Below are 16,855 nucleotides of genomic sequence, written 5' to 3'. Positions count from 1 at the left end.
AGTAATGTTGGAAGTGTAGCCTACATTTGATAATGTAAGCATAGTGACAAATATTTACTAAAAAAATGAAATTTAGAATGCCCTGCAGAAACTTCTAAGATTACTTTAGAGTGAATAGAGCTGTTCAGCCATAATGTCACTTTGCAGGCGAACCTGGAAGGCTAATTTGCCATGGTTTCGCTCTAGAATTTCCAATGGGTTTTTTATAATGTTTTTTTTTTTTTTTTTTTTTTTTTTAATGAGTAAAATAGGTCTGTGGTAATTACTTGAAGATACTTAGATGTTTTGTTCTACACCATAAATTACACACAGTCATACCTTAAACGTGAACTTTGAAGCCCCTGTTTAAAAAATGCATGTTGCTAAAGAGTTGATAGATAATAAATCATTTTGTAACACCAGGGTCTAAGAAGAATTTCCCAGCAATGGGACAAATAAAGTATAATCAATAAGGACTACAAATACCACAAGCATGTGAGTGAACGTGCCTGACGATCGAAAAACCATAGTAGTTCTTATCTAGAAACTTGTTAGCAAAACACTTTAAAAACACAGCAGCTTCAAAATTCACATTTGGGGTATGACTGTGTGTAATTTATTTTGTAGAACAAAACATCAAAGTATCTTAAAGTAATGTTTACCACAGATCTTATTTTACTCATAAATACAAAACTACCATTTAATTATTATTATTATTATAATTATTATTATAATTATTTCTCCCAATTTGGAATGCCCAGTTCCCACTACTTTGTAGGTTCTCGTGGTGGCGCGGTTACTCACCTCAATCCGGGTGGCGGAGGACAAGTCTCACTTGCCTCTGCCTCGCGCATCTTATCACGTGGCTTGCTGTGCATGACACCGCGGAGACTCACAGCATGTGGAAGCTCATGCTACTCTCCACGTTCCATGCACAATTTACCATGTGCCCCACTGAGAGCGAGAACCACTAATCGCGACCACGAGGAGGTTACCCCATGTGACTCTACCCTCCCTAGCAACCGGGCCAATTTGGTTGCTTAGGAGACCTGGCTGGAGTCACTCAGCACACCCTGGATTTGAACTCATGACTCCAGGGGTGATAGTCAGTACTCGCTGAGCTACCCAGGCCCCCCAAAACTACCATTTTTAAAAAAAACATGGGAAAATCCAGAGGGAACCCACTGCTCGAAAATGCTAATTCTCTTCCGGGTTTCAAGTTCATTCAAACGAACCTAATGAACCGATTCGCTAATTGAATCGGGCCAGATCAGACTTCCCACTGCCAATCTGAGCATGAGCGTTCAGCACGTTATTAGAGGACGACAACTAAATGTGACGTCATCTACATGCGCGAGTTGACGGGTTGGTGCCAAATGTGTTTCATCTACTGAAAGCTGCAGTTGTCTACCAACGTGAAATGTAAATAATGGTCAAAAATGACGGCTAATGATTCTTGCTCGTTGCAGACAGATCCTTCAGAGATGCAGGACTCAAATCTGACCACTGAGAGCCGGTTAGATGACTGTGAAAATGCTCGTGTGCTCAGGTGTTGTATGGGGCTTTTCATGTTGTAGTTTTATGTTTCAGCAGCAATAAACAACAGTGATTCTTAAGTAATCATATCAGATATAATAAGATGACCGTAATTAAATATTTACAGTACATTTAACACAAAAAGCTAACTTTTTCAGTCAAAAACAACGACGGGCAGTTCTTAAACGAGAGAGAAGGAAAAGAAAGCGTCAAGCACTTGCTAAAATCAGAGAAGAAGGTATTGGTCCTAGTTATTTCTGCCAGAAAGTATCACGTCTTACCCCTTTCCATGTAAACATGGACCTTAACATAATTTCGGCTGTCAGTATGCAAATTATCTTTTCCATCTCTAGATCAGTCACAAAATGAAGAAGACCAGGCTGAAGATGATGATGAAGAAGAGAAGGCTGAGGAGCAGAGGTTTGTCTTCCAAAGTTCTATGTGATCAACTATGGTAAACTGGACAATATGCAGGTAAAATAAATGTCACACTGTGTTGCAAACTAGTGAGCGTTTACATCAGGAATGGATGGAGAGAGAGAGAATTGCACAGGAAGAATTCAGACTGAAGAGTGAGAGAGAAGAGGCAGCGCAAAAGAGGAAGGAGGAGGAAGAGGTGAGCTGACAGTTAAAATAATGTCTCCCTTTCAATATTATGTAGAGTCTACATGTGGACTTGTTTTGATTAAATGATTACAAGTAGTGAGAAATAAAGTCTAAGTGTTTAATTGTAAATAAACAAATGAATTAAGTGACTTTCTATGATGACATGAACAAATGAAAACCTTCACATCTCAGTTTCAATCAACATGCATGTAATGGCTCAAAACCCTCCGTTCTGTTTGCTTCTTTCCTTGCAAAAACAATAGATGAGGATTAGAGACGAATGGGAGGAGCAGCAGAAGAAAGAAAAAGAGGAGCGAGAGCAGAAGGAACAGAAGAAGAGAGAGAGAGAGGTGATCCGTGTACTCGGAGGATAAAGATGCTGATGTCTACATATATCCTCTCTATATCTTAATACCTCTTATGTCAGTACCAGATATCAAAGAAACATGAATGTATCCACTTTAATGGGATAGTTCACCCATAAATGAAAATTCTCTCATCATTTACTCGCCCTTATGCCATCCCAGATGTGTATGACTTCCTTTCTTCACCAGAACACAAACAAATATTTTTAGAAGAATATCTCAGCTCTGTAGATCCATACAATGAAAGTGAATGGTGATCAGAACTTTGTAGCTCCAAAAATCACATAAAGGAAACAGAGAAGTAATCCATAATCCAGTGGTTAAATCCATATCTTCAGAAGCGATATAATAGGTGTGGGTGAGAAACAAATCAAAATATAAGTCCTTTGTTAACTGTAAGAAAGTGAAAGTTCACATCTGAAAGTGAAAGTTAAAGTGGAGATTTAGTGTAAAAATAAATTATATATTGTTCTGTTTAACACCCACACCTATTATATTGTTTCTGAAGACATGGATTTAAACTCTGGAGTCATATTAATTATTTTTATGTTTCCTTTATGTGATTTTTAGAGATAAAAAGGCCTGATCACCATTCACTTGCATTGTGAGGACCTACAGAGCTGAGAAATTCTTCTAAAAATTCTTTGTTTGTGTTTTTCAGAAGAAAGTAAGTCATACACATTTGGGATGGCATGAGGGTATATAAATGATAAGATAATTTTCCTTTTTGGGTGAACTATCACTTTAAAAGACCAATCTTTCAATCATGGGTTAACATACACTCCACATGTCATTTGTACCTCTATTTCATGTGTACATATTGTGTTTTTTTTTAAACATTCAAAATGAAATGCTCCTTAATTTCCTTAACTAAGATACACACAAATGTTTGATAATCCAGCAAGTGTCCAGATCAACTGAAGAAAATGTATCTTTTAATAATGTTGCCTGTTGATGCAATGAAGCAATACACGATGTCAACTAAAACTATATAAAATACAGAATGTCTTCATTGTAATCAGTCCAATTTTAACTGCAAAAAACGGATTGCATTAGTCCATAATATACCAATTATCTGCCAAGTTGTCTTAACAAATTCTAGCAGACATGTGCTTGCACACCACAGAATTTCACCTGCCAAACTGTGTATGTTTTGCACCACTTATAGGAAGCTGTGCAGAAAATACTGGATCAAGCAGAGAGTCAGGTAAACAACAAAAAACTAGCTTCTCATGTCACCTATATGTTGGAAATGGCAGGTTTTTTTTAAATTTATTAAATTAGTTGAAAATGAAAAGTGTTCTAACTCCTGTTTTGCTTCATTTAGCTGGAAAATGGTGGTCCCTGGAAAAACCCTGATGCCCCGAAGGATCACGGAACAGAAAAGGACAAAGCAAACTGCCCCTTCTTCCTTAAAACGGGTGCTTGTAGGTTTGGGGACCGGTAAGTTTATTAAGCTATTCAAATCATATTTCCAAGGAGTTTTCAAAGTTTTTATTGGACATTGCTCTAGTGTCTTCTAAATTTCCTATGTGTTTAATGGACAGGTGCTCCCGTAAGCACGACCACCCAACATGCAGCACCACTATGATGGTGAGGGGGATGTTTGTGACATTTGGAATGGAGCAGAGTAGACGTGATGACTATGATACTGATGCCAGCCTGGAATACAGCGAGGAGGAGGTGCACCAGCAGTTTCTGGACTTCTATGAAGACGTTCTGCAAGAATTCAAGAATGCAGGGAGGGTGGTGCAGTTCAAGGTAACAAAAATGAAATGAAATTGTCAACATAATAGAAACACTAAATTAATTTTGCCCCATACTTATAATAGGTGAGCTGTAACTTCGAGCCCCACTTGAGAGGAAATGTTTATGTTCAGTATGACACGTAAGTCCAGTATCACTTATTGCCTCTGTGTAAAAATCAAATTCATAATTACATTTGTTTGAAATGTTATTTTTTATTTATTTTTATAATACAACTTACAGGGATAGTTTACACAAAAATGAAAATTCTCTAATCATTTACTCACCCTTATGCCATCTCAGATGTGTCTGACTTTCTTCTGCTGAACACAAGTAAAGATTTTTAGAAGAATGTCTCAGCTCTGTAGGTTCATACAATGCAAGTGAATGGATACCATAATTTTGAAGCTCCGAAAAATGAAATAAAGGTAGCATAAAAGTAATCCATAAGAGTCAGTGGTTTAAATCTATATCTTCAGAATTTATATAATAGGTGTGGGTGAGAAACAGATCAGTATTTAAGTTCTTTTTTACTATAAATTCTCCTCCCTGCCCGGAAGATGGCGATATGCGGGAAGAATGTGAATTGTCAAAAACAAAAGAAGAAAAAAGTGAAAGTGGAGATTTATAGTACAAAAGGACTTAAATATTGATCTGTTTTTACCCACACCTATCATATTGCTTCTAAAGTTATGGATTTAACCACTGGAGTCTTATGAATTACTTTTATGCTGCCTCTATGTGCTTTTGGAGCTTCAAAACTTTGGTACATATTCACTTGCATTGTATGGACCTACAGAGCTGATATATTCTAAAAATCTTTCCTTGTGTTCAGCAGAAGTAAGAAAGTCATTCACATCTGGGATGGCATCATGGTGAGTAAATGATGAGAGAATTTTCATTTTTGGGTGAACTATTCATTTAATATCAGTGTTTTTATGCCTGCAGGGAGAAGCAGTGTAATGAAGCTTTCATGATGTTTAATGGCCGCTGGTACGCTGGAAAGCAGCTGCAGTGTGAATTCTCCCCAGTAACTAGATGGAAAACAGCCATATGTGGTGAGAAAAACATGAGTCAAATGCAACAGATTTTCAATCTGAGCTTTCTTTTTAAGCCTTTCTCAACCAGATAATCTAAACTGCATTTTACATTTCTTTATGTATAATTGTTCTTAGTATGCTTATTTTCTTTTTCTTTACTATCAGGTCTATTTGACAGACAGAAATGTCCAAAAGGGAAACACTGCAACTTCCTCCACGTATTCCGAAACCCAGGCAATGAATTCTGGGAAGCAGATCGTGATCTTCATATGTCCCCTGACCGTGGTGGAGGCTTTTCTGGCAGGCACTTTGGAAGCAGAGATGGGACGTGGTCCCAGCGTTTGATTAGTCCTGAGCGTTCTCAGCGCAGGAGGACGGATCGAAGGAGTCACAGTCGTGAGAGGTATAGTCACAGAGGTAGGCGGAGTTGCAGCAGGGAAAGGCGGAGCCACAGCAGAGGGAGACACAGTCGAACCTGGGAGAGGCGGAGTCGTAGCAGAAGCAGAGAGAGAAGGAAGTCACAACAGTCGGTGGTAAAACGACCTCGGAGAGAGCAATCCAGAAGGAGCAGGAGCCGATCCCAAAGCAGAGACAGGGACCGGCTGGAGCATGGTGAATATACATCATCAGACTCAAGACAAAAGAGATCAAAATCACACAGTCCGGATCATGCATCCAAAAATGGGTCTGTGAAGCGGAGAGGTCAAAGGAAAGAAAGCAAAAGCCCAGTGAACTCTGACACAACAGACAGATCTACAGCTCAACATCACCAGAAGCACTCTAAAAAGACCAAGAAGAAGAAAAAGGGCAAAAAGAAACACAAAAGAAAGAAGAGTAAATCACACACCCCGAGTTCCTCAGGGTCTGGTGAAGATTCTGGGAATGAGGAGGGTGATGCGGCTCCAACTAAATCGGAGAACATGAGCACAGAGGCCCCTACTGGAGATCGTGCAGCTGTGGAGTCTAGTGCATGTTCACCGGAAGATACAGTAGGGACCCAGGCTTTAGAATGTTGTCAGCCACAAGTGGAAACCCATTTTGTACTTGCGGACATTACCAGCTCTGAGAACACCACACAATCTGGATAAATACAGTATATACATCAACTGTATATCTGTTTTCCTAAAGCAGCCATTGTTTTATATTAATTTGCATAGCAAAATGCTTTGATATTGCTGTAATAAATGCTGATAGATGTGTTGTCTGTATATTTGTCATTAAATGAAAACTTGGGAAAAGTGCTAATGGGTGATGGCTTTAAGAATGACATTTGTTGGAAAGCAACTCTAGGGGATTCTGCTTGCCCATGCAAAAGTTGCCACCATGATGCAAGGGTGTTGTGGGTGGTTGTCGGCACATTGCTGTGTAGATACTAGGGTGTTCTGGCTGGTTACTCACGCACTCCAAGTATTTGATATTCTGGCCCCTAGATATGACTTGGGTCCCTCTTTCAGTGCAAGTCTATGGGTGTTTTTGCCCAGCTGAAGAATTTGAAGAACTGATCATTGTTGTAGGACAAATAATGTGGGACGAGTTTAATACTTTGGAGTTTGTTTAAATCTGTAACCCTAAGTATGAAGGCTGTTTAGCAAGCCAGTAACTACTTACACAATCAAATTACAGCATCTACGGTTGAAGTCAGAAATTTACATACACTTAGGTTGAAGTCATTAAAACTCATTTTTGAACCACTCCACAGATTTCATATTAGCAAAATTTTTTGGCAAGTCGTTTATGCAACTACTTTGTGCATGACATGAGTAATTTTTCCAACAGATTGCTTAACTTTTAATTGACTATATCACATTTCTAGTAGGTCAGAACTTTACATACACTAAGTTAACTGTGCCTTTATGCAGCTTGGAATATTCCGGAAAATTATGTTAAGCCTTTAGGCAATTAGCTTCTGATAAGCTAATTCAAGTCAATTGGAGGTGTACCTGTGGATGTGTTTTAAGGCCTACCTTCAAACTCAGTGCCTCTTTGCTTGACATCATGGGAAAATCAAAAGAAATCAGCCAAGACCTCAGAAAAAACAATTGTGGACCTCCACAAGTCTGGTTCATCCTTGGGAGCAATTTCCAAATGCCTTACGGTGCCACATTCATCTGTACAAACAATAGTACGCAAGTATAAAGACCACGGGACCACGCAGCCATTTTATCGCTCAGGAAGGAGACGCATTCTGTCTCCTAGAGATGAGTGTAGTTTGGTGTGAAAAGTGCAAATCAATCCCAGAACAACAGCAAAGGACTTTGTGAAGATGCTGGAGGAAACAGGTAGACAAGTATCTATATCCACAGTAAAACGAGTCCTATATCGACATAACCTGAAAGGCTGCTATGCAAGGAAGAAGCCACTGCTCCAAAACTGCCATAAAGTGCACATGGGGACAAAGATCTTACTTTTTGGAGAAATGTCCTTTGGTTTGATTAAACAAAAATAACTGTTTGGCCATAATGACCATCTTTATGTTTGGAGGAAAAAGGGTGAGGCTTGCAAGCCGAAGAACACCATCCCAAACGTGAAGCATGGGGGTGGCAGCAGCATGTTGTGGGGGTGCTTTGCTGCAGGAGGGACTGGTACACTTCTCAAAATAGATGGGATCATGAGGAAGGAAAATGATGTGGATATATTGAAGCAGCATCTCAAGACAGCCAGCCAGGAAGTTAAAGCTCGGTTGCAATGGGACTTCCAAATGGACAATGACCCCAAGCATACCTCTATAGTTGTGGCAAAATGGTTTAAGGACAATAAAGTCAAGGTATTGAAGTGGCCATCACAAAGCCCTGACCTCAATCTGATAGACAATTTGTGGGCAGAACTGAAAAAGCGTGTACGAGCAAGGAGGCCTAGAAACCTGACTCAGTTACACCAGTTCTGTCTAGAGGAATGGGCCAAAATTCCAGCAACTTATTGTGAGAAGCTTGTGGAAGGCTACCCAAAACATTTGACCCAAGTTAAACAATTTAAAGGTAATGCTACCAAATACTAACAAAGTGTATGTAAACTTCGTACCCACTGGGAATGTGATGAAAGAAAGAAAAGCTGAAATAAATCATTCTCTCTACTATTATCCTGACATTTCACATTCCTAAAATAAAGTAGTGATCCTAACTGACCTAAGACAGGCATTTGGCTAAGGTGTATGTAACCTTCTGACTTCAACTGTATATATTAGTAAGGGATCTACAAAGATGTGGACAAAACCACTGCATTATCTAACTTTTATTTTTCATTTTGTTTTGATGAAGCTTCATAGGACATTTATTTCCAAGAGAAAGGCAGAGAATCATAGTCTAATAAGAAAGTATACAAAGATAACATGATTTAAAGGAAAAAAGGCATGAAAATGGTGATTTCTTTGGCATGGACATAAAACTGTAACAGCTGTTGAATGGCAAATCTCCTGATTTGCCTTAACCAATGACGTTTTTGCAGGAGGAAATCTTTACAGTGTCGCTGGTCAAGAATTCACTAATACTGATGTTTACTTCTTGTGCCTTTTTATCTGCAAAACATTGTTCCAAAAAGTTCTCAGTGTCCAATTTACAATTCTACCATCTGCAATGTTATCCGTCGTCGCTTTTTGTTTTTCCCTTTTTTAAACAGAATAAGAAAGTTTGGTCCCTAACATTTCTGCAGTTTCTTTTTTTAAACAGAGACAGATTCAGGCTCACATTGCATTGACCTGGACCAACAGGGAGTTGCATAAAATACTGGCAAATTGTATCAGATGGAAGTAAGTATTTTAAGGCAGCTGAAAGTGAGAGGTAATGTTTTAAGACAGAGGAAGTGGCAAGAAAGGTATGATGATGCTGACACAAATCTGTGCTACATATGTTCTGTCCTAATCCTGAACCCAAACAGATGAACACTATGGGAAATTTGCATATCTACAGTATCAGAACTTAGAGGTGTAGATTTAAATGTGCTCAATTCCCTAAGACGTTTGTCAGTAAAAATACAGGCTTCGATACCTAATTGTTTCTGTAGGAAGTGCTGATTTTAAAACGCTGCTTTTGCCCATAAGCTAACCTAAAACATAGATATAGAGAACATGTCCACAGAAGAATGATTTGTGTTAGTATTTGGACAGGATGAATTCTAAAGTTTTATGTCAGTCCAATCTCCTCCAGAACGCTACGTGGTGTCTCAGCTTCCTGCAAGAGAATCAGAAGGAATCAGTATACTGACGGTTCACACAAGGTGAAAAAGGGCAATGCCTGCTTTCCTCACCTCCTGTAGCATGTCAGCCTGCTCTATGGCTTTCAGAACATTCTTCTTGGATGTCTCCTGGGCTTCTCCACCCAGTATAAACTCATCCAAGATGTAATAGGCCTTTTCAAAGTTGAAGATAATGTCCAGTTCACATACCTAGTGTTCAAGAACAATGTTACACAATGAACAATTACAATACATTTAATTCTTCACTAAAGAAAGATGCAGAAACTATGAATAGAGTAAAAGATAGCAAAGAATGCCCAATATGTTGTCATTAGTGCCAAGCAGGGACTAAAAACGAAATGTTTTTCATTTCGGTTCGTTTCGAGCAGAAACAGTATTTTTTTGTTTCTGTTCCACAGCCTCATTTCCAAATAGTAACTGGTTAGAATGTAATAAAAAATGGTTAATAATGTTCTTTTTAAAATGATAAAGGGTGTGTGATATACTAGTTGCTGTGTTGCCAGATTTTACAAGAGAAAGAAGGCACCTGCTTTGGAAAGACAAGCTCAAAATGAATGGACTTGCCTTTTCCAAAATAAGCAAAAATAAGCGATTCACTTGTTTCCCATGTGGGTGAATTTTCAGCAAAGACATCATAACAAGCGTGGTATACAGTAAATGTAATGTCTTTATAATAAATGTATTCTTAATATTAAATGTATTCCCCAAAATCTAAAAAATAATCATTTGGCCACCAAAAATCAATTAAGAGCCTAAATCTCTCTCCTGCATGCACACACATTACGTTGGCACTGGGGTTGCGTGGTTTACCGGTACTAACGAAGTATCGTGATACCAAAAAAATTTTACAAAATAAAAATGAAAATGATATGATATCATCTTGTTGCTAATTTCGGTTACATATTACAGTATGCTGCCATTACCAAAATGATATATGACACATTTTAGATTAAATCAATGACAATTTAAAAAAAGAAAAAAAAAAATGGATATACCCAAGTGTGATCATTAAACAGCAGAAGTATGTAATTTAATTAAATAATATCACATGCAATGCACGCTACAGAATGAACAAGAGGTGCCGCTCTGCTCTGTCATATGATTACCCCCCCCCACACACACACACGGTCGCACGCATGTGCACACTCGCACAAACGCAACACTGGTGCTTAATTTTCATGCTGTGTGTTTAGAGTATAAACGGCTGTTAACACTTAAATGAACTCCTGGGGTGCAGCTTTGAGATTTCAGCTTGAGAGTCGCAATGCATTAATGGGATGCTTGATATAACTAACCCGTAAAAACAGGAAGAACTCAAAGGTCTGTCAAAATAAATGTCCCACTAATATGAAAACTATTCAAATGGATGTGTGAAATTGAAGACAACAGTATAACTACTATATAAAAATGTAATATTCAGAAAGTAGCAATATTACTCATAATAACAAGTATGTAATAATGGTTGTATTATTATTATTATTATCATTATCTGTAAGCAATATCACAAATTCAAGCAGCCTTGCGCCACAGGTAAATAGATTTTTTTTTCATTATTGCTGTGAAGCTCTGTTGTGCAGCATTTTATTTGACCAAAAATAAAATTAAAATCAATTATTATGATATTTTAATTTGATTAAAACTGTATGTATCAATTTGATTAAACACCATTTGATCATAACATTTAATTAAAACATTTAACATGGAATCCAAAAAATTACAATGGAAAACGCATCATTTGTATCTGTGAGACTTTATGCAGTTCTTTTAATCAAGTCATTTTCTGTGTAATTTCATCAAAAATCTGAGGCCTATTATTTGTTGATTATAGTATCGATTTAGTATCGATACCGAGGTACCAGGGCTGGTATTGCACAGAAGCCAAACTTTTGGTATCAGAGCAACCCTAGTGGGCACGTTTGGACTAAAGTCCCCTTTTGCGGGCTGAACGATTTTTATTGTATTTACATTGGTTTTTAAAATAGCGGTTTCCTTCAGAATCAAAGCACATGCTTATGTTCTGCTAAAATTAGTTAATTCTTTTCAGGCAACAGGAAGTGGTGTAATTCTGAAAATGTACTGTAATAAACCCTTTGGTTTCATAAAAAAAAAAAAAAATGATAGAAACAAAATTAACCCGTTACCAGCATTACTCTGGAACAATCGAAAGAGATTTTGTTCCCGTTTTCAGTTACATTCAGCAAAAGAATTTCGTTTGTTTTCGTTTTTTGTTCCTTGAACTGTTTTTAGTCCCTGGTGCCAAGACAACAAACTTTTCCACCAACTGCTTGAGACGGAGAAGAAAAAAATGCAACTTGAAAAGACGCTGACATCAAACTCACACTGCCAAAATATTTATCCAGCAGCTCCACATATCTGTGGATGATCTCCAGGGTGATCAGCTCATTTTCCTGGTCCTCCACGGCACAGCAAAAGTAAAGACTGGCATATCTGAAATACAAAATAAGCTCACCTTTTACACATACAATCTTGGTTACAATGTGGTTACAATACAATCTTTAATACCAGTACTCACAAAGTGAAAAATTCTTCTCAGTTCCACTTTCTGTGTAAAGCCACACAGTATTACCAACTAGTAACACAGGGATATAAACTAGACCTAAAACCTTTCAATCAATCAAATCTATCTATCTATCTAAAACTTAACCATAATGCGTCTGGTAATTTCTTGCATTCCATTTTTAAACATCATCCAGTGTCATCATCTTACCTTTTATACACTATTTTAAGATCCCTCCATTCCAGAAAACTGCACATTTTGGGTTTGCGTGCCAGCACCGTCTGTATAACCTCACGAGAGATTTTCTTCTTCTGTGTGTCAGACAGTGGCGCGTACCATTTCTGAAGCCGCAGTTTTCCCTGCCTGCTAAAGAGCAGCATGAACTGCATCTAAAAAGAAAGAGAAACGAGGAATAACATAACAGAAACCGTTTCTATGCATCATAGAGGTCAAGGCAAGACAAACGAGTGTTCAATATTTCCAAACAGTTCTAACCATTCTGTTGTGGATTTAAATTCATATCTAACATGACTCAACAGAAATGTTATCGTTTTGAGTGAATTACTTTGTTTCTTGGCCGCGTCTGTTGAAACAAAAGAGGAAGGATGGTTGCAAGCCGGCGGCTGCGGCCATGTAAATAACCAACAAAATCTCGCGTTTTGTTAAAAAAAACTGTTCGCACATGAGTATTTGATTCAGCCACAGTAAAGTCCATCGATACAATTAAGGAATGTTATTTTACCTTAAAGCTTAAATTACACTCGATGCCGTGAGCGTGAGGTTTGTGACTGATGGTAGTAAACGTCCCTTCCCGTGAAGAGTCCCGTTACATGGACGCATCGCCCTCTTCATAAATCATTGCAACTGTGACCTCTCATTGGCTCTGTCTCCCCGCTGACACTTTGTATTGGTCTAAGCTTGAACGGTGTGCATGAAGCTCTAGGAGGTTTTGTGTTGATGCAGTGCATCGCGGAATGCATGCGTAAAAAAAGTTGAATACCTCTGTCTGTAATGATGAGGAAACATTTATATTTATGAGCAATATTATTACTCAAGAGGTAAACATTTAGTGCAGTCAAGCCCTTGTACATATACTAAAATAATGTTTATGTATTCCACGTATCTGTGTGTACAAAAATAATAAAATAATGTTTATGTATTCTGTGTAACTGATGCAAATTGCATCTGTTGTGTTGTCTGACGAAAACGCTACCCAGATCCGCATGTGTAACTGATAGAGGTCGCGCTTGCCACGGAGAATCAGCACATTGAAAAACCAAACAGTTCCTCTCTTCACTCGCCGGGCGCGGTGGCGTGCGCCTGTAATTCAAGCTACTGGGAGGCTGAGGCTGGCGGATTGCTTGAGCTCAGGGGTTCTGGGCTGCAGTGGACTATGCCGATCGGGTGTCCACACTAAGTTCGGTATCGATATGGTGCTCCTGGGGGAGCCCGGGACCACCAGGTCGCCTAAGGAGGGGTCAACCGGCCCAGGTCGGAAACGGAGCAGGTCAAAGCCCCCGTGTCGATCAGTAGTGGGATCGCGCCTGTGAATAGACACTTGCAGTGCAGCCTGAGCGATACAGCGAGACCCAGACTTTTGGGCTTATAGTTTTTCTGTGAGGATTTATCTTCTATTTAACAACAGAAAAAAGCCTGATGAACATTGTAATGAACCATGAAGGAAGTTTCGACATTAAATAGGATAACCCCTCAGTCTGTTAACAAATGAATTACATTTTAGGACAGTTTTTATTTTATATTTTTCAGTGTATCTCGTGTTATTAAATCACCTCCAAAGTCCCAGAGTTGACGAAATGCAACACTTATAGCGCCTCCCCCTGGAAAATATGTTAAATTTCTTCCCAGGAACCATAACAGCATGTCATGACCAAGAGGTGGAGCCCGAGACAAGCAGACGTAAGAACAAGCCAAGAACTTTGAGTGAAAATTGCAAGTATTTACACTCATGTCATTCCAAACCTATGCTGTTATTTTTCTGAGGAACACTGAACTGAAACTTTGAAGAATCTTTACACACCTCTTTTTCATACGGGGACAGTTTATAGTGACCACGACTGTCAACGTCCAAAAACAACAGCAAATAACCCTAGTAAATGATCTGAGACCTGTACCATGAAGGTCGCTGAATGAACTCAGGGTTTCAGGTTGACAAATTCAAACCAATCCAATCAGGCTTAATTGGTACCACGATGCAGCTCATCTACTTTCTCTGTCAACTCAGGCCCTGTTCCAATACCCCCATTTGCGATTTTGGTCTTGCCTACTTACACACTTGTCTTACGTATTTCCGGTGTTTGGCCACTAGTGTGCAAGTAGACGTGAAGACTGCAGGTGTGTGTACGACTTTTGATTGCACGTTGGGACACTCATAGACTTAAAGATGTTGGTGCTGGTTGCAACAGCTGTTTTTGTCTTTTCACTCAGCTGAAGACTGATTGTTTTTGGTAGCAGTGACTGTTATAGCCTACTAAAAATAATAAATAACTGAAAAGTTTACTCATCTTTTCATTTATTAGCACAATACTAATTGTTGGTGGTGTATTGTGCTGTAGAAAATATGTTAGTAAAATTTTTATGATGTTTTTATTGTGTGAAAATTCTTGTAAAAGTTAATTATTATTAATTATTTTGATTTTCAATACTTTGCACATAAAAACATTTTTAACTGTAAAATTGCGTTGTCCATAACTGCTGTAAAATATGAAATATAAGCAATTTCTTAAAAATACACTGCATAAAACTTAATTAAAATAAAAACTTTATTCTATAAACCTGTGTGATTCATTAAGACTGCTTTACACAACTTATCAGTATGTGGTTTTATACAACAAATAAAAAGCATTAAAATATATAAAGATGAGAAAGAACCTGTGGAAATAGTTGATAAATATTTAATTTTAAAACATAATTACCAGACTGTATATTGTATGCCACACTGGGCGATAAATTACCAAAATGACCAGCAGTATTAGGCAAGAACAAATAAAATAAGGTAATTGCTCATTTTGATTATTGGGTGGGTGACCCTCCCCCCCGGAATCTACGCCCCTGCCTGAACTTGATGAACTCTGGGATACACTTGGCCTGAAAGACCGCTCTGAAGCGGTATTCACACTAGTGTGGATTTAGTGTGGGTTAAGTGCACTGAGCTTTGACATGTTTTAGACATGGGACAGTCTCAGTGGTGGACTGGCCATTGGGAGAACCGACTTTTTCTGGTGGGCCGGCCGCGAAATGGGGCTGTATGGGCTGCCGCGTTATGCAGAACGCGCCACAAAACGGTGCCGCCATATGCGGAAGGGGGCAGCGATATGCAAAAAAGAACAGCAAAGGGGCAACGATATGCAAAAAAACGTTACAAATATTATAAGTGAACCTCAAGAAACATTAAAATAATAAAAAAGACATGTTATGACCCCCTTTAAAGCAAAATGGAGGAAAACAAGAATTAAGAATTAAGAATTCTTGTTTCAATTCAACTTTTTGGTCTAATTTCTGTGCTGATAACAAGTATACTGTATGTGCTGAAATAATTTATGAAAAAAGTACCTTCATTTAGAAAAATTGAAAATAAAAGCATTTTCACAAGTGAACTGCCAGGGCATCTCATAAGGGAAACGTCACTCACGTCATTCTTAGGATGTTCTCAAAACAATTCGGTGATTCTGACATTTTATGGTGCTTTTGTCATATTTTTTTTTTAGCCTCAGCTTGGATATTCTTAACAGAAAACAAAAATAAAATGATGACAGAATTTTCATTCATTAAATATTTAACACTTTAACTTCCAACTATTGTAAAGTAATAGAATCCTAAAATTAGATACAACAAAAGATTGACACAGGATGAAAGTCACTAGAGTGACATTTCCATATTAAAATGCACTGTATGATGAATTTATGTGTTTAAGTGTATGAATATACATACTGTATGTTGATTCATAAATTAAAAATACACACATGCAAAGGTGTATTTTTATTTAAACTTTCTATTCTTCTTCTCAGGCCAACATTTCTGTAATTGCTCATTGACTAGTGTTATTCATTCATTCTTCACATTTATGTTTTGCATTTATCGTGTATTTTACTATCACTGTAAATTAATGAATGTATTTACATTTCATTGTTTATTTCTAGAAATCAAACACACACACATCTGTATTTGAGTATACATTCTCATGTATGCTATTCATTTTTGATAGATTTAATATCAGTTATCTGGACTAATGTAGTCCTGTGCATTCTTTACCTTCCATCTGTACTTATGTATCTTGTGTGCTTCATTACACATTTATACCTTAACAGAGGAAAATTTTAAGTATAATATAATTGCCCTACTCTGGTTCCCAGTTAAAATGGTCTAGAACTGCAACTACTGCAGACATTTTACTGACTTTTAACTCTGTGGTACAACATTATACCACAAAGTATACCACATTGTATCACACAGTATGAAGATAATATTTTCTGGTCTCAGGAATGTGATAATTACAAGGGTAATTGTCCATTATGTGGACACTAGAAATGTCCTCATAAACCACATTTATATAAATGTGGTTTATGAGGACATTTCTAGTGTCCACATAATTCAAATCACTTAAAAAACATACTAAACTGTTTTTTTGAAAATGTAAAAATGCAGAAAGTGTTTTTGTTGTTGTTGTTTTTGTTGTTGTGAGGGTTAGGTTTAGGGATAGGGTTAGGGGATAGAATCTATTGTTTGTACAGTATAAAAATCATTATCTATGGAGAGTCCTCATAAGGATAGCCGCACCGACATGTGTGTGTGTGTGTGTGTGTGTGTGTGAGAGAGAGAGAGATATTGTCTCACATAGCAGTCAGCTCTGTCTTTAATTT

The 16,855-nt window shown here is 37.9% G+C and overlaps 2 protein-coding genes across 3 annotated transcripts; one reads left to right on the top strand and one right to left on the bottom strand.

Moving 5' to 3' along the window:
* Positions 1 to 1,314: 1,314 nt before the first annotated feature.
* Positions 1,315 to 6,472, top strand: LOC127427787 (U2 small nuclear ribonucleoprotein auxiliary factor 35 kDa subunit-related protein 1-like). Its single transcript, XM_051675562.1, has 11 exons — positions 1,315 to 1,528; positions 1,674 to 1,753; positions 1,869 to 1,935; positions 2,023 to 2,131; positions 2,385 to 2,471; positions 3,655 to 3,693; positions 3,814 to 3,929; positions 4,034 to 4,247; positions 4,319 to 4,374; positions 5,181 to 5,290; positions 5,438 to 6,472. Exons 1-11 carry the CDS (start codon positions 1,419 to 1,421, stop codon positions 6,358 to 6,360), a joined length of 1,911 nt encoding a protein of 636 aa, XP_051531522.1. The 5' UTR covers positions 1,315 to 1,418; the 3' UTR covers positions 6,361 to 6,472.
* A 2,013-nt stretch (positions 6,473 to 8,485) lies between these two features.
* Positions 8,486 to 12,858, bottom strand: LOC127427790 (AP-1 complex subunit sigma-2-like). 2 transcript variants are annotated; one of them, XM_051675567.1, is made up of 5 exons: positions 12,721 to 12,858; positions 12,189 to 12,367; positions 11,800 to 11,908; positions 9,512 to 9,649; positions 8,486 to 9,435 (listed from the first exon to the last, which is right to left on the bottom strand). In XM_051675567.1, the coding sequence occupies exons 2-5, from the start codon at positions 12,365 to 12,367 to the stop codon at positions 9,388 to 9,390; spliced, it is 474 nt and encodes a 157-aa protein (XP_051531527.1). In that variant the 5' UTR covers positions 12,721 to 12,858; the 3' UTR covers positions 8,486 to 9,387. The 2 variants fall into 2 exon arrangements, with proteins under 2 accessions (XP_051531527.1, XP_051531525.1); XM_051675565.1 differs by lacking the exon at positions 12,721 to 12,858 and adding an exon at positions 12,544 to 12,708.
* Positions 12,859 to 16,855: the final 3,997 nt, after the last annotated feature.

Source organism: Myxocyprinus asiaticus, chromosome 37, assembly GCF_019703515.2.
Source record: "Myxocyprinus asiaticus isolate MX2 ecotype Aquarium Trade chromosome 37, UBuf_Myxa_2, whole genome shotgun sequence".
In the NCBI taxonomy this organism is placed as follows: domain Eukaryota; kingdom Metazoa; phylum Chordata; class Actinopteri; order Cypriniformes; family Catostomidae; genus Myxocyprinus; species Myxocyprinus asiaticus.
This window is presented reverse-complemented; position numbering and strand designations above follow the sequence as displayed.